At 32.2% G+C, this 15070-nt stretch overlaps 1 protein-coding gene across 1 annotated transcript in view; it reads left to right on the top strand.

Moving 5' to 3' along the window:
• The window catches only part of LOC111149284 (trans-2,3-enoyl-CoA reductase like), a 100284-nt gene that overhangs the window by 67407 nt on the left and 17807 nt on the right, over positions 1-15070 (top strand). The window contains exons 5-7 of the mRNA XM_022506266.1: positions 5310-5425; positions 10797-10902; positions 12386-12458. Coding sequence (XP_022361974.1) covers positions 5310-5425; positions 10797-10902; positions 12386-12458 — 295 coding nt within the window. The remainder of the gene's footprint in view (positions 1-5309; positions 5426-10796; positions 10903-12385; positions 12459-15070) is intronic.

Raw genomic sequence — 15070 nt, forward strand, 5'->3', positions numbered from 1 at the left:
ATTGCTTTCAGTATTTCACAATAAATAAAACTGTTATCAATTTTGTGTAGGTATTTTATGAACATAAGTTTTTATTTATCTGATACACACTGTTGAGTTTTAAGAGTACCTTTTATAGTCTAGATAAAGTATTTTGTCTGGTAAGTGGTTTGCAAATATTTCCTCTCAGTCTTAGCTTGTCTTTCCATTCTCTGAATAAGATTTATGGTTGTCTTTTTTTTTCTTTTCTTTTCTTTTTTTTTTTTTTGTGTGCAAAAAGTTTTCAAGTTTAGTGCAGTGTAAATTGCCAGTGTTTTAAGGATTTTGTCTTTGCTGCCATATGTAAAAACCCTTTGCTTTGTTCTAGATTTGGGAGTTTTCTTCTATGTTTTCTTCTAATAGTTTAATAGTTTTTTATGTTTTACATTTTAATCAGAGTCTATTTTTATTGTAAAGAAATACCTAATTTTATCACCAAGCTTAGTATTTTCTTTCAATTTGTTTCCTGTGTTCTATAATTCTTCTGTTCTGTTTTTATTTTTTCCCCATTTGGAATTAGTTGTCACGTTTTATTTTCTATTAGCCTCTTGGTTATTTTGGCTATATATTCTTTTTTTACCAACTTCCCTGATTACCCAAGAGATTATAATATGCATCTTTAAAATATTGAACACTAATAAAAGTTGTTTAATTTAGGTTTACTGATGTGAAAATACTTCATAGATAATTGAATGACTTTATGATATTTAATCTCTTTCTGACTAACCTTCTATTGTGGTATATTTTAGTTTTCTAGGTACTGTCAAATAAAAATCCACTACTATAAATTTATATGTCAATAGTTATTTAGATTTATAATTTTTACTTTAATTTAGTTATTCTTTCTAATGCTGAGTTTATATCTGTGAGCGTTATCATTTTTTTTTAAATAGTTTATTTATTTATTTGACAGACAGAGATTACAAGTAGACAGAGAGGCAGACAGAGAGAGAGAGGGAGGGGGAAGCAGGCTCTCCGCTAAGCAGAGAGCCCGATGCTGGGCTCGATCCCAGAACGCTGAGATCATGACCTGAGCCGAAGGCAGAGGCTTTAACCCACTGAGCCACCCAGGCGCCCCAAGCATTATCATTCTTCGTGGAGAACAACTTTAGTGATTTATTCTAGTTCTGCTGTTGATGAATTTTCTCAACTCAGTTTATCCTATAATGTATTTATTTAACTATTTGGGGAGAATGTTTTTGTGGAAAAAATAATTCCATATCGGCAGTTATATTTGTCTTCACTTTACAAAATTTCATTATTTTGATTTTTGACTCCCAAGTTCCTGTTGAAAATTCCACTATGCTCTTTTGAAATAATGTGTCTTTTCCCTGGTTCAAATTAAATTTGTCTCTTGTTTGACACTGTTTGACTATGATGCATGCAGTTACAATTATGTTTCTATTTATCCTGCTTTGGGTTTATAGTGTTATCTGAGTCTGCTGTTTGGTATAAATATTTAGTTTGAAAAATTATCATAATCACTTTAGCATCTGGTTTTCCACTGTTCACTTTGTATTCTCCTCCTGTGATTCATATTTCAATTCCATATTTTTCTTATTGGAGGTCTCAACTATCTGCTGAAATACTCAAACTTTTTTTTTATTTTTTTGAATATATAAAATATAATTTTTAAATGTGTCTCATAATTCTACTATGTAGATCTTCGGTTTATCTCTTTGGAATATCTCCTGTTTTTTTGGATATGATTACAGTATCTTTACTCCTGTTATACATTTATATTTCTGACCTAGTGCAGGAAAATATATATGTTTTTTTTTTTAAGATTTTATTTATTTGATAGAGAGAGAAAGAGTATAAGCAGGGGGAGTGGCAGGCAGAGGGAAAGGGAGAAGCAGGCTCCCCTCAGAAAAAGGGGACCCCTATGTGGGACTTGATCCCAGAACCCTGAGATCATGACCTGAGCCCAAGGCAGTTGCTTAACCAACTGGGCCATCCAGGCACCCATGAACAACTTGTAAAGGCAACTTGAGGCCTAGAATCATGTTACTCTGCTGTCAAACTGATTTATCGTCCTGCAGATAGACTAATGGCATTTGGTCTAGGTTGTCTTAATCCAGTTGATGGCTGAAATTATTTCAGGCTGAGCTTTAGTACCTGTAAAGACAGATCTCCTTCTGCTTCATCATGGCTCTAGGTCTTAACCCAAATCCTGGTGATTTTATAAGGCCATTTCTGTCTTTAAAAGATGCCAACCAACAATTTTTGTCCCTCCCTTCTCAGGCACCCTCTAAAGATTTAGTCTTCTTAGGTTGCTATCAGACTTCAAATCCTAGAGTCAATCACTATTCTTGAGTCCTGTTTAAAAAATCCTGACCTTCTAATTCTCAATGACTCAGTAGCTCTTTGAACCCTGAAAAACATTTTGATCAAGTTTTCATGCTGATCTCACTACAATGGTTTGAATAACCTAGAATAAAATTCTTCATTACATGTTATGAATATAATGGTTGAATTAAAACAAAACAAAAACAAAACAAAAACTTCTTTTAATATTATATTAACTTCAATGATTTTCATTCAGTACAAAGTGGTATCACTGTTGAGAAATTCTCTCATAATTTAAATAGCTCTCCCATCATTAGAAGATTAAGGATGGCACCATTTTATTTTGTCAGTAATTTTCAACAACTGTGAAATAGGCAATTTATTTTGTTTTCAACTGTCAATTGTAATTTTAAAAAAGAAGTAAAGCCAACACCATCTCAATAATAATAGCACTAAGAAGTTTTCTTTTTTTCGAGAGGATGGAATGCATTAAGCCCAGTCTAAGCATAAAGATTCTAATCAGTTCTCAACAATTGCAGCTGTGTGTTTCAAATTACATTTCTAAAACATCTTATTGCCTTCTTCCTTTTTCGATTTAGACATCCCAAGTTGAATATTCCCCTGAAGTTCCAAAAAAAATCTGTTACCTAGGATGCCTTGTATCCTATGCCTTCTATCAGTTTAAATTTTACATTTAAAGCAGCACATTAGCTTAGTACAGTGATCATTCTATAAAGGCAAAGCATGAAAATAATTTCATATTAGACATAAATTGGAATTTAAAAGTAGTATAATATATATAATTATATAATTATAATTTATTTATGGTATAGCTATGTTATATATATACATATAAATGTACATTATATATAAATTATAACTATGATTATATATTACATAATATGGATGTTATATATATTTATCTTCAAGGTAAGAAGAAAGTATACATGCTTATTTTGAATATATAACTTCCAACAAACTTTTGGTTTATAATGGACTTCCTAGTCTTTGTAAATTCATCTGATATCCTAGGGCTTATAACTGGCATATTTGTTTATTTGGCTTTGGTTTTGGATTTGCTTCTTTTTAGTAGGAGAAGAATTTTTTTTTTTCAGAAGTATGTCTTATTAATATTTGTCTATCTGGTCCTTGTTTTTTACTTACTTTAAAGCTATTTTCTGATTATTTTCTAAGTTTAATAAAACATTCCTTTCCCCTTTTTTTTCCTATTTGCACCCAAATGGACCTTTATTTGAAAGATGCATTGTCCAAATGTTATTTCTTATCATTCTCTACTGCTTTCAGGTCAGGATATAGCCTTCGTACTTTAGTACTGTTTTAACCTCCATGTTTCAGCATGAATAATATTTATGATAAAATATTGGGCCTCCCTGAACATATTACTGTAAGCCAGCAGGTTCTCCTGATTTATTTTTAGGGTATGATGGAGATAAGACTGTAGTTTAATTTCCTGATCCAAAGAAACTTCATATTTGTGATAGCATTTTTATTAACTTAATAAAGAATGACATGTGGTCAAGGTTAACTATTTTTCATAACATTTTTCATTACTGATATATTACTAGAAGATTTGCTCAAAATTAACTTGACTAGATCAGATGGCATTGAAATAAGTATTTTAAGCTTTTTGTTGTAATAAAATAATTACTCTAATTCAGGAGTATTAACTGAACTCTATTATCAGACATGCACAAGTGGTAAATACTTTTCTTTACCTCTGAATAGTCAGGCATGTTGTATGCCATAAATTAATATAGTTTAACAGTAAAAAAGTTGCTTTACACTGACTTAATCAGATGTTGCATATTTACCCTCATATAAAAGTCTTCCATGGCTAATGGGATAGAAAAAGTATACCTTAAGAAACCTACATATAAAAATGTTTATACTTGTGTGTATACATACACACAGACATAATTATATATATATATGTATATATATATATAAAACATGCATATATATCATGTATTCTAACCATGTAGTTATACAAAGTTCTCACGAGAAATAACATAATTTCTAATCAACATGCACACCTGGATATTTGAGTAAAACATGTGCAGCTTTAAGTTTTTCTTTCTTAGAAAATGATGAAAATTGGCAAAGACAAAGCAAAGCAGTAATGGCAATTGAATTTATCATTGTCATGTCTGAATTCTTCCTCTTTGAACACTCAGAGATAAATTACTTTCTTTTTTCTGTATCAATTCCAGAGTTACTGTAACCTGGTTTTAGCATCAAAAGAAAACTAATAATGGACCATCATAGATTTAGAAAACTATCAGAAACCAGTTAGCCAGCGAATCTTTATACAAACAACCTTGTTTCCAATAATCTTTCCAAATCTTAATGATTATCTCTCTATAGATCAGATATCTCTCTCCATATATAAGGTTGACTCAGCTCCAGAATTCAGAAGGCAATCCTTTTAACTATCTACTCAGACTCATTAGAATTAAAGTCTAAAATTTCCAGAAGAGAGAATTAATTTTTTTCAATTTGAATCGATGTCAAATCAATTAAATTCAAGACAACCCAGCTGTGTAAATTGGAAAAAAAAAAAAAGTCACTGAGGCTAATTCCATTCAGTGATAAGAACAGTTCACATTGAAGATGGAGTGTAAATGGGTCTGGGGAGACACAGAGAAATATGTTTACAATAGTTTGGTTGGTTAAATGAAAACCACTGTGTACAAATTATGAATAAATAATTACATTAGTTTCAATATTTGTTTTTATTTTAAATTCACCACTTATAATTGTCCTTTCCTTAAGTCTTGGCTAGTTATTGTAAGGAAGACTTCTTGTGAATTATATTAGCACCTAGTATAATTCATTTTAAATTACAGATAATGCTATGTGTCCCTTTTACAAGTTCATTCAGTAGGCTAAGTCTGTAGATATGCTTATTGTGTTTTTATGTAAATCTTAATAATATCTACAAAAATTTATTTTTGTTATTTAAATTAGCTTCTTATTTTCAGGTATTTTTGGCTGAATACACAGGACCTCTGCTGATATATCTCCTCTTTTATTTGAGGATCCCATACATATATGACATGAAAGAGAGCTCCAGAAGATTACGCCATCCAGTGGTACAGTAAGTAATATATATAGTACCTCTAGATAAATTAGTACACAGATAAAATTTTAAAGTTTGTTTATAAACCAAATTAAAGTGGGTTACATTTAAGAAAATATATTTTAAGTAACTTTAAAAAATGTATACACATGAGCTTGCAAATTTATAAACAAGGAACTAGTAAGTATACCTTAAAGCATAGATAATATTAGTTCATAATGATCACAGTGAAAGAAATCTGGATATTTAGAAATATCACAAGAAACTTAAAGTTATAAAGTTGTGAGGTCATATATAAAGGGCTTAAGATATGAAACTAAATAAAATAATAAAATATGTACTTCTCATGGGAAACATTTATAGGAAAGAAACAATGACCTAAAAAACAGAAAAAAACAAAAGGGTTTTATAAGTTACCTTTAGTAAGTCAAAATTCAAAATAAATTTTACTTTAAAGTAAAAAGTAAAAGTAAAGTACAGAAAACAGTGAGGGTGATTATCAAAGCAGAATATATAACATACTGTGAGAATAATCTCTCTGTGTCTCTCTCTCCCTCCACCTACAAAATTGAAAAGTAAGAGAATAATTATTACTCAAGACACTACACTGAGATGTGGTGTTAGCAATTTGTTAAAAAGATAAAAAAGAACCTGATTTAATGACTAAACTCTAAGTGAATTAAGAAACAAAATTTGGGTCATAAGGATACTAAAAGATAGAGAGTGATTAGACTCCTAACTTTCTCATATTATATAGAGCTTTCCTTTACACTTAATTTCTGTACCACAGCTGCACTTTCTTGTCTCTGATACCTACCATGTTCCCTTTCATGCAAAGACATTTACACATGTTATCCCTCATCCTCCATCCCGGTAACCTCTTTCTTATCTCTTACATAAACTTGAAATAGAAGTTCAGTATTTCTTACTCATGATAGCTATTCCTATTCTTCCCAATGCAAATATGCCACTGAAGTGTTCTTCCTTTCTACAATTTATTACTTTAAAATTATATGTTCACATAATCACTTGTTTGTATATTTCCCTCTATAAAGTTCTAAAATGGATGTACTTTGATGTACATTTTATTTTCACTGCTTAACATTACCTGATTTACAGGAAATACTCAATAAAAATGTTTTGAATGATTAGATAGATGAACCAATTACAAACATATTTATTTCACATCGAGAAATTCTAGGTTATAAAAGAGAGGTGTCTGACCTGGGTGGGAGTTCTGAGGTGGCTTTTCTAAGAAAGTGGCATTTGAATTATTTCTTTGTTTTCTGGAGCAATGACTCAGATTTTAAATAGGAAATTTCATGTGGACATGATTTATGGTACAAAGAAATTTGGTGCTTTGTAGGAGCAAAAAGAAGTCTAGTATGGCAGAATCAAAGAGAGACAGGGGAAATTGGTTCTTAGGGATGATGGCCAAGTTGTTCAGGGCCTAGTAGAATATTACCATTTTTCTCTCTACTGAAGGGAATAAGGGAATGACCAATTTGTTTAGAAAGTCTGGGGTGGAAAGTTCAATATAAAGACAATATAAAGACAATATAAATGTACTCCTATTTTAGATCAACATATTACATCTACTAGATATATAACGCATCATGAAAAAAAAAAAAAAGACCACTTTTTTTCCTAGTGGCATTCTAAGGGAATTGACTGACAGTTGATTACTATTCTTAAACACAAACACAGAATGTTTTATAACATCTCAGTGACAAAAATTTGCACTATGTTGTTCCAAAATAGCAAATATGTTAAGTTTGTAGGAAATCATTTCAGAGCAGATACACACAAAGACACAAACTACTTGTGAAATTTAAGTGTCTAGCAGAGATCTATAAAATAATCACATAGTTTCTGAAGCAACCCAATTTAGGATGAGTGACTACTATTTCTCAAAGTTAAGAAGATCAAATTTCAAATGCTGTGTCCATTTGCTCCCACTCTATTAATTCTCCAAAATGGCTTTGAATCATTTCACAGAGTTCAAAATTATTTTTCGGCTAGCTTAGATCTATATGTGACTCAACCACCACAAAATTCTTTGGATCTCTTAGAAATTTTTGCACACTGGAACTAAGGCAGTATCTCCTAGAAATTTTTGCACACTGGAACTAAGGCAGTATCTCCTATATTACCCCCATCCCCATCAAGCAATGAAAAGGGGATGCACAGTTTGGTGAAACGGATCCAGTTAAACTTGTTTGAACTTTATTCAATCAACAGTAGTTAAGATAGAGGACACATACTTGAAATTGTCAAGGTTTTTTCTGCCGTAGGGATCAAAGGAACTGAGGCTGAGACTACACCTCCCTAAGGACTTCTAACGGCATCATCAGGGATGGAAGAGCAGTCCTAGAAACCTTTCCTACACATAGGACACACACAGTTGGACCATCTGCCTTGAATGCAAGAAAATATGTCTATTTGGTCACTTAATCCCTGCTTAGGACCTCCACATTATTAACCTCATACTTTAAAGCCATCCCTCTTCTCTCATACATCTTGATAAACCCCACAGTTCTCTGTGCTGCTTTCACTGAGTCCTTCCTAATTCCTGGAATTCTTCTACCTCTGCAATTCAAAGTCCGTTAATAGCAAAATCTCTTATGTCTTCAGCATTTTATTTAAACATTGTCTTCATATTCTTCCACAACAGAAACCTGGCATAGTTCTATAAAACTGAGACAATTTTTTCTCTTTTCTTTTCCTTTCTTTTCTTTTCTTTTCCTTTTTCTTTTCTTTTCTTTTCCTTTCTTTTCTTTTCTCTCTCTTTTTTTTTCTTTTCTGTTCTTTTCTTTTTTCTTTTCTCTTCTTTTCAAGATTTTATTTATTTGAGAGAACCAATGAGCTGGAGAGGAGGAGGGACCAGAGGAAAAGGGAGAAGCAGACTCCCTGTTGAGCAGGGAGCCCCCTGGGCTCAATCCCAGAACTCTGAGACCATGAACTGAGTGGAAGGCAATTGCTTAATCAACAGCCACCCAGTGACCGCAAGACTGTGTTTCCTTTCACAGTACTCCTATCTTGAAACATATGTGATAAAGTTTTTTTTGAAAATTATGATTAGGAAAAAGAACTGGATCCAAACCTATTCATGGATATTCACTTAGTTTAGCACTGCACAGAGAAAGAGTGGATATTTGAAGGGAAGTCAACCATAATTAAATGGAAATATTTGGAATGAAATCAAGCATGATGAGTTACCAACACTGTGCAAAGTAACATATCATATGGTTTCACTTATTTGTAGAGCATAAGAAATAGCATGGAGGACATGGGGAGATGGAGAGGAGAAGGGAGTTGGGGAAAATGGAGGGGGCGACAAACCATGAGAGTAACATGCATCAAAAGAGTAAGATACAGCTGTATGTACTATGCCAGTATAACATCAGAAAACTAAGTGAACTAATTTAATCATAGCATGAACTAAAATTTCTCGTTTAGTGCTCTGCTAAATAGCTGGACATAACCTCACTTTATGCTTTCTTAGAAAGAGGAAAACTTTATCATTCAAGTATATACTCCTATGAAGAACAAAAAAGGTAGGAGAGATACTGATTCCCTTGTCAATCCTTTGAACCTACAATTTTTAAACCTTCTTCTAAATAACAACCTTTCCTTTTTCTTGTCTTACTGTCTAGAAAGCTCTGCCCCTGGATATCTACACTTTGTTCTTTGATTTCTCACAGAATTTGTCTATTATTTAGAGAAATACACACATAGAAAATGTCTCTCCCCTAATAGGTGCACACTTATTTTTTTATGAATTAGTGAGTAGTAGTAAATTCACTGATGATTTAGGCAGGTTGGCTTATGTTTATCTATTTGTTTTCCCAAAAGTCACTATTATTAACCAAAAATCATTATTTCATTCTGTTAAAATAAAATCCCATGAAGAGTCAATGTTTATACATAGAGTAAATGATATGCTGATTTTTCTGTTCAGGCTTTATTGATTTAAGTGTGCAATTTTTTTTTTTTTTTTTGACAGATAGAGATCACAGGTAGGCAGTGAGGCAGGCAGAGAGAGAGAGGAGGAAGCGGGATCCCTGCCGAGCAGAGAGCCCGATGTGGGGCTCGATCCCAGGACCCTGGGATCATGACCTGAGCTGAAGGCAGAGGCTTTAACCCACTGAGCCACCCAGGCGCCCCAAGTGTGCAATTTTTGATCCATATTGATTTTCTTGAATAGCAACCACACTTATTGAAATTTTATATTTTTATCAAAATCAATACAGATTCTAACAAACATATATTTTAAGCATAAGCCATAAAATATACTTCTGTAAATCATATCTAACATTTACTTTTACAACAATTTATAGATGGCAACAAGAGCTTGTCAATTGGAAAGCAGAAACAAAAAGAAACTCACAAAGAGACCAAGAAAATACTACAATTTGTTAGGTAGGGAAAAAACAAACATAAAACAAACTAAAGGAAACAAAAGCTGCACTGACTCCATAAATAAATGAAATTCAAACCTTTCAATGTAAGGTTTTTGCTAAAGGACAACCAGACAATGAAAAATTATTCTGAATACTATAAAATGTCAAATGAATTCTAAGTAGATTTTGGATATTTTTAAAACTTGTACATCTTTTCCTCTGGCATCCGTTTGTTCCCTGATTTTGCTTTTTTGTGGTTTATTCATTCAATTTTTTAGACTCCACATGAGCGAAATCATATGCTATCTGTCTTTCTCAATCTGACTTATTTCACTTAGCATATACCCTGTAGGTCCATCCATGTTGTCTTCAATGGCAGAGGGGAGAAGATTGAGGAATCAGGAAAAATGGGTAAAGGGGAATGGGAGATACAGGCTTCCAACTACAGAATAAATACATTACAGGAGTGAAAGACACGGTATACAGAATATAGTCAATGATATTATAATAGCATTGTGTGATGATAGATGACAGGTACAGTTGTGGGGATCATAGCAAAATATACAACTTCTTAAATCACCATGTTATACATATAAAATTAATGTAACATTGTGTGTCAGCTTTAGATAAAAAAACCTTGTACATTTTCTGCTTCATTCATGAGGCATTTTGTTATGAGTACATTTATAATCATTATATATTGCTGCATTAGGTGTGAGCATACAGATGATGATTGGTATTATAAAATATTTTGAGCATCATCAGAAGTAAATTTATAGAAACTATTGTGACAATACTGCTGTGAAATAAATTTAGAAAATTTCTAGAATAAATGTATTAAAATAAGCATTCATGTTTTGATTATTGGAAACATTTCTTAATAAATATATAACATTTTAGTAAACTAACAAAAAATGTCTTATGTCTAAGGCAAGCCAGACCTTTGGAAGAGAACTTACTATGTTCATGTTTTATTTTCTTTCTAGCTTGGCTTGCTTCTGTCATTGTATACACTATATCCGTTATCTTTTGGAAACCTTATTTGTCCATAAAGTTTCTGCAGGACATACGCCTTTGAAAAATTTGATAAAGGTGGGATTGATATGTTTTATAATTTTAATTATTATTGGGAAATTTTGTGTATTGGGTCATCCGTAAAATGGTACAATCACATTTATTTTCCTCATGCTTAGATTTTTCTGTTCAACTTTGTCATCATATCTTAAACATCTGCTCCTGAAATGCCACTTCCTGAGTGACCTATTTCACTGGAGCAGTGTTCAACCAATAACTGCATAAAAGATTTGCCATGTCTTTTTGTTCTAAGCCATGCATGCTCAGGCACCCTTAATTTTGGAAATACTTAGCACTGAATTCAGATTCTTTACATGCTGCTTGAGGACGAGGGATGTCATACATCAACATTCCTATAAAAATACATCCGTGTGAGAACATTGATGAAACAACACCGTGTATTTATGACAGCTGTCAGTGAGAAGACACTGTCTTTGTTCTTCCAAAAATGGTGAATTCAGGAGTTAATAACCATCCCATCAAACAGCTGTCAAGAAAATGGGAAGTTTTATGAAATATTGAAGTGGAAATATACATTGGATGACATGCTGCAATTCAATTTTCCAATTCTATTTCCAATTTATTTTAATTTCCAATTTAAAGTTTACTCTCCATAGGAAATATTTTCTTATTAAAAATTTCCTGTCTTCGGGGCGCCTGGGTGGCTCAGTGGGTTAGAGCCTCTGCCTTCGGCTCAGGTCATGATCCCAGGGTCCTGGGATCGAGCCCCGCATCGGGCTCTCTGCTCGGCAGGGAGCCTGCTTCCTCCTCTCTCTCTCTCTGCCTGCCTCTCTGCCTACTTGTGATCTCTATCTGTCAAATAAAATAAAATAAAATCTTAAAAAAAAAATTTCCTGTCTTCTTTGGCAAAAACCTGTTTCTTTCTATTGTTTTTCTATTGTTGTCATGGTAATAAAACAAAAAACTCCAAAATTCTTAGAAACCTCAAAAATCATTTAGACTAGCTTCTGTTCTGGCACAAGATATTAAAATTTATCATATCAGTTACAAGATCAGTTTTATAGTCTAGGATTTTTGGAACTAGGAAGTTTCCCTTTACAGTCTGTCAAGATATATTTTACTAATGATTAAATAATTCATTATTTTATTTACTTACTGTTGGGAAATGAATATTAGTATATTTTATGTAATACATTATTTATTATTTTATTACTTCATCCATATTTATTGCTTTATAGTCAAAGACCATTGAAAAATATTTCTAAAATATATTGTTACATTTACCTTATATCCTAAGTACCCATTTATATTAATAAGGATTGAGCAAAGTAATCCCTTTTCTTAGTGATATCGAATAGGTACTTGTAAAATGCTACTTTATTGGGTGAGGAGGCATTTCATTTATCTTGCTTAGAGCATACCATTTTTCATACCAAAAAAAAAAAAAAAGCTTCAGTGTGTCATGTAGGTGTATGGAATGATTTCAAATGATATGATAGATTATATATGTTCGCTAACTTTTATTATGTTTTATTTGTAGGGCTGTGCCTTTTATTGGGGATTTACTTCTTGGATTGCCTACTACATTAATCACCCACAGTATACACCACCGTGTATGTAGGATTTTTTTCTAATGAAACAATACTGATTTGACAACATCAAAACTCTCTTCTAAACTACACAGAAATGACGAACAACCTGGCAAACTTAAAAAAAGAAGCAAATAATGAAAAAATGTCAGTTTAAATAGTTTTCATATCACACTCCATTACATTTTTATGTAGACTTAAAAGACCAAATTTGACTGACATGGTTTGATTTATTTTCTCTCCGTAGGAACTCTAGCAAAAATATGAGTTGATTATAAACCTCCTAAAATGACAGATAGCAAAATGAAAGAATGAAAATTAAGAAGAAAAATTCCATATAATCACATAATCACATAAACTCACCTATCAGGTTTTTAAAAATAGACAATAAATATGGAATTATTATATTAAATGTAATTCAATAAGAAAAAAAATAGAAGCAATTTGTTTCTGTAACATAAAGTTTATAACTTTATTAAATGTCTTGACCATTGACTCAGATGAAGCACTTTGGTGGAAAGCACAATGCACCAAACCTAAATCCTCAGTCCCTAAACGTGGATAGCTGTCCTCATCAAAGAATTCCATTTCTTTTATTTGCTGTGCACTTTTCTCTCTTCAGTTTTTACTGCAGCCCTCAAGGCACACAACAGGGCTCTAGTGCTATAGGGTTGAGGTTTCACAGGTAACTGACAATTATTTTTTCTGGTCTATTTCTGGTGTTTATGAAATTTGAAATGGAAATAAAGGGAGTAGTCAGGGTTTATTTTAGATTTGATAAAATAAGTTAAACCATCTTAATATCTGTGCTTGAAGTACCAACTATAGAATCTTTACTAAGATCAGGAAATCTAGTCGAGCATGCTAAAGGTAAATCATTGCGATGTTCAAAACTTAAATTCTTCTAAATACTAACAACTATGAATACTGAAGGGGAAAATTTCTTAATATCATATAGTTTCTAAAAATATTTTATCAGAGATGTACCTACTAAATTTAGAACATTACAGACAGATATTTTTGCTCCATAGAATGTTTAAGTGGAGCCTCTGAAAAATGCTACTACCTTCACATGTCTTTTTCTTTTTAATATTTTATTTATTCATTTGTCAGAGAGAGAGAGAGAGAGAGAGAGAGAGAATGAGCACAAGCAGGGGAGCAGCAGGCAGAGGGAGAAAGAGAAGCAGGATCCCCGCTGAACGAGGAGCCCAATGCAGGACTCAGTGCCAAGACCCTGGGAGCAGGATCTGAACCAAAGGAAGATGCTTAACCGACTGAGCCACCCAGGCATCCCAGCATTCACATATGTGATGCAAAATAATAGAAGCTGATTGTTGTTAACATATGCAAAATATTTACTGAAAACTTAATGTTTGTCAATAGTTGTAAAATTTTCTATTTCTTTTATCATAAGAAATATTATTATGTAAGTGTTAATAATCTCTATTATGATTAGGAAAATGAGGACTTGAAAGTCTAATTTTATTTTTCTCAAGACTCTTAAACGCATAAAATGTAAACAGGCCCCAAATTCTGTGAAAACATATGTAACATTACAATACTGATTCCAACTGGAAAGTGAATAAATACCATGTATAGTCCTATTCTCAACAGATTTGACTGCATAAAATTAATAACATCTGTACATTTACACACCTTAACTTGAATAAAAAACAACGTATTATGTACTTCCACCACATATACCATTAAGGAAGTCATTTTTCATACTTCTTGAAAATATTTTAAAGTAAATAAGAAACAAATTATCATAATTGAAAACTTCCTAATGGCAGGAATATTCCATTAACTGCAAACTGGCATGCATATGTTCAGAAAACTTAATACATAAATGTTAGTATCAGCAGCAAAGAAAAACAACCTGTTTTTTTCTTGCAAAATGTAAAATATTATAAAAATTATAAAAAATATTACAGAAAGTTTTGGGACACCTGGGTGGCTCAGTTGGTTGAGCCTCTGCCTTCTGCTCAGGTTGTGATCCCAGAGTCCTGGGATGTAGTCCAGCTCTGCTTCCTTTTTCAGCTGGGACCCTGCTTCTCTCTCTGCCAGCCCCTACCCCCGCTTGTGCTCACTCTCTCTCCCCATCTCTGACAAATAAATAAATGAAATCTTTTTAAAAAATTACAGAAATTTTTAATGATGGCTAAATTTTTTTCTAGAAAATTTGTTTCAGATTACACTCTCTGTAACTTTGCTTTTTGGAAATAAAAAACTAAAAATATTTAAAATTATACTTTTTGTCCCTGTACCTGTTTTTATCACATCATTATTTATTCTCATTAAAAAATGAAAACAAGGTATGTCTTTACTGTCCTGCTATGTGAAATGTTCTGAACTTCTAAACCAGAGTTCATCTTTGTACTTGAGAGCATTCCTTGATCTCCCTGATTAAATCAGTCATTTTAGCTCTCACATTAAATCCTATATAGATCTTTCTTAGTAACACTTATCAGGGTTGCAAATTTCCCTTTGTTATCTTGTGATTATTATTACTTCCTTCAGACAGTAATTTTTATTAAGATAAGAGTTGCTTTTGGTTTAGTTTGTAATTGATTTTATCACAAGCACACAGTATAGTGCCTGTCCTTTTCCTAATAAGTATTATTGAATGAATGAAG

This window comes from Enhydra lutris, unplaced genomic scaffold (assembly GCF_002288905.1).
Source record: "Enhydra lutris kenyoni isolate GAN:26980312 unplaced genomic scaffold, ASM228890v2 scaffoldscaffold21, whole genome shotgun sequence".
NCBI classification, from domain to species: Eukaryota; Metazoa; Chordata; class Mammalia; order Carnivora; family Mustelidae; genus Enhydra; species Enhydra lutris.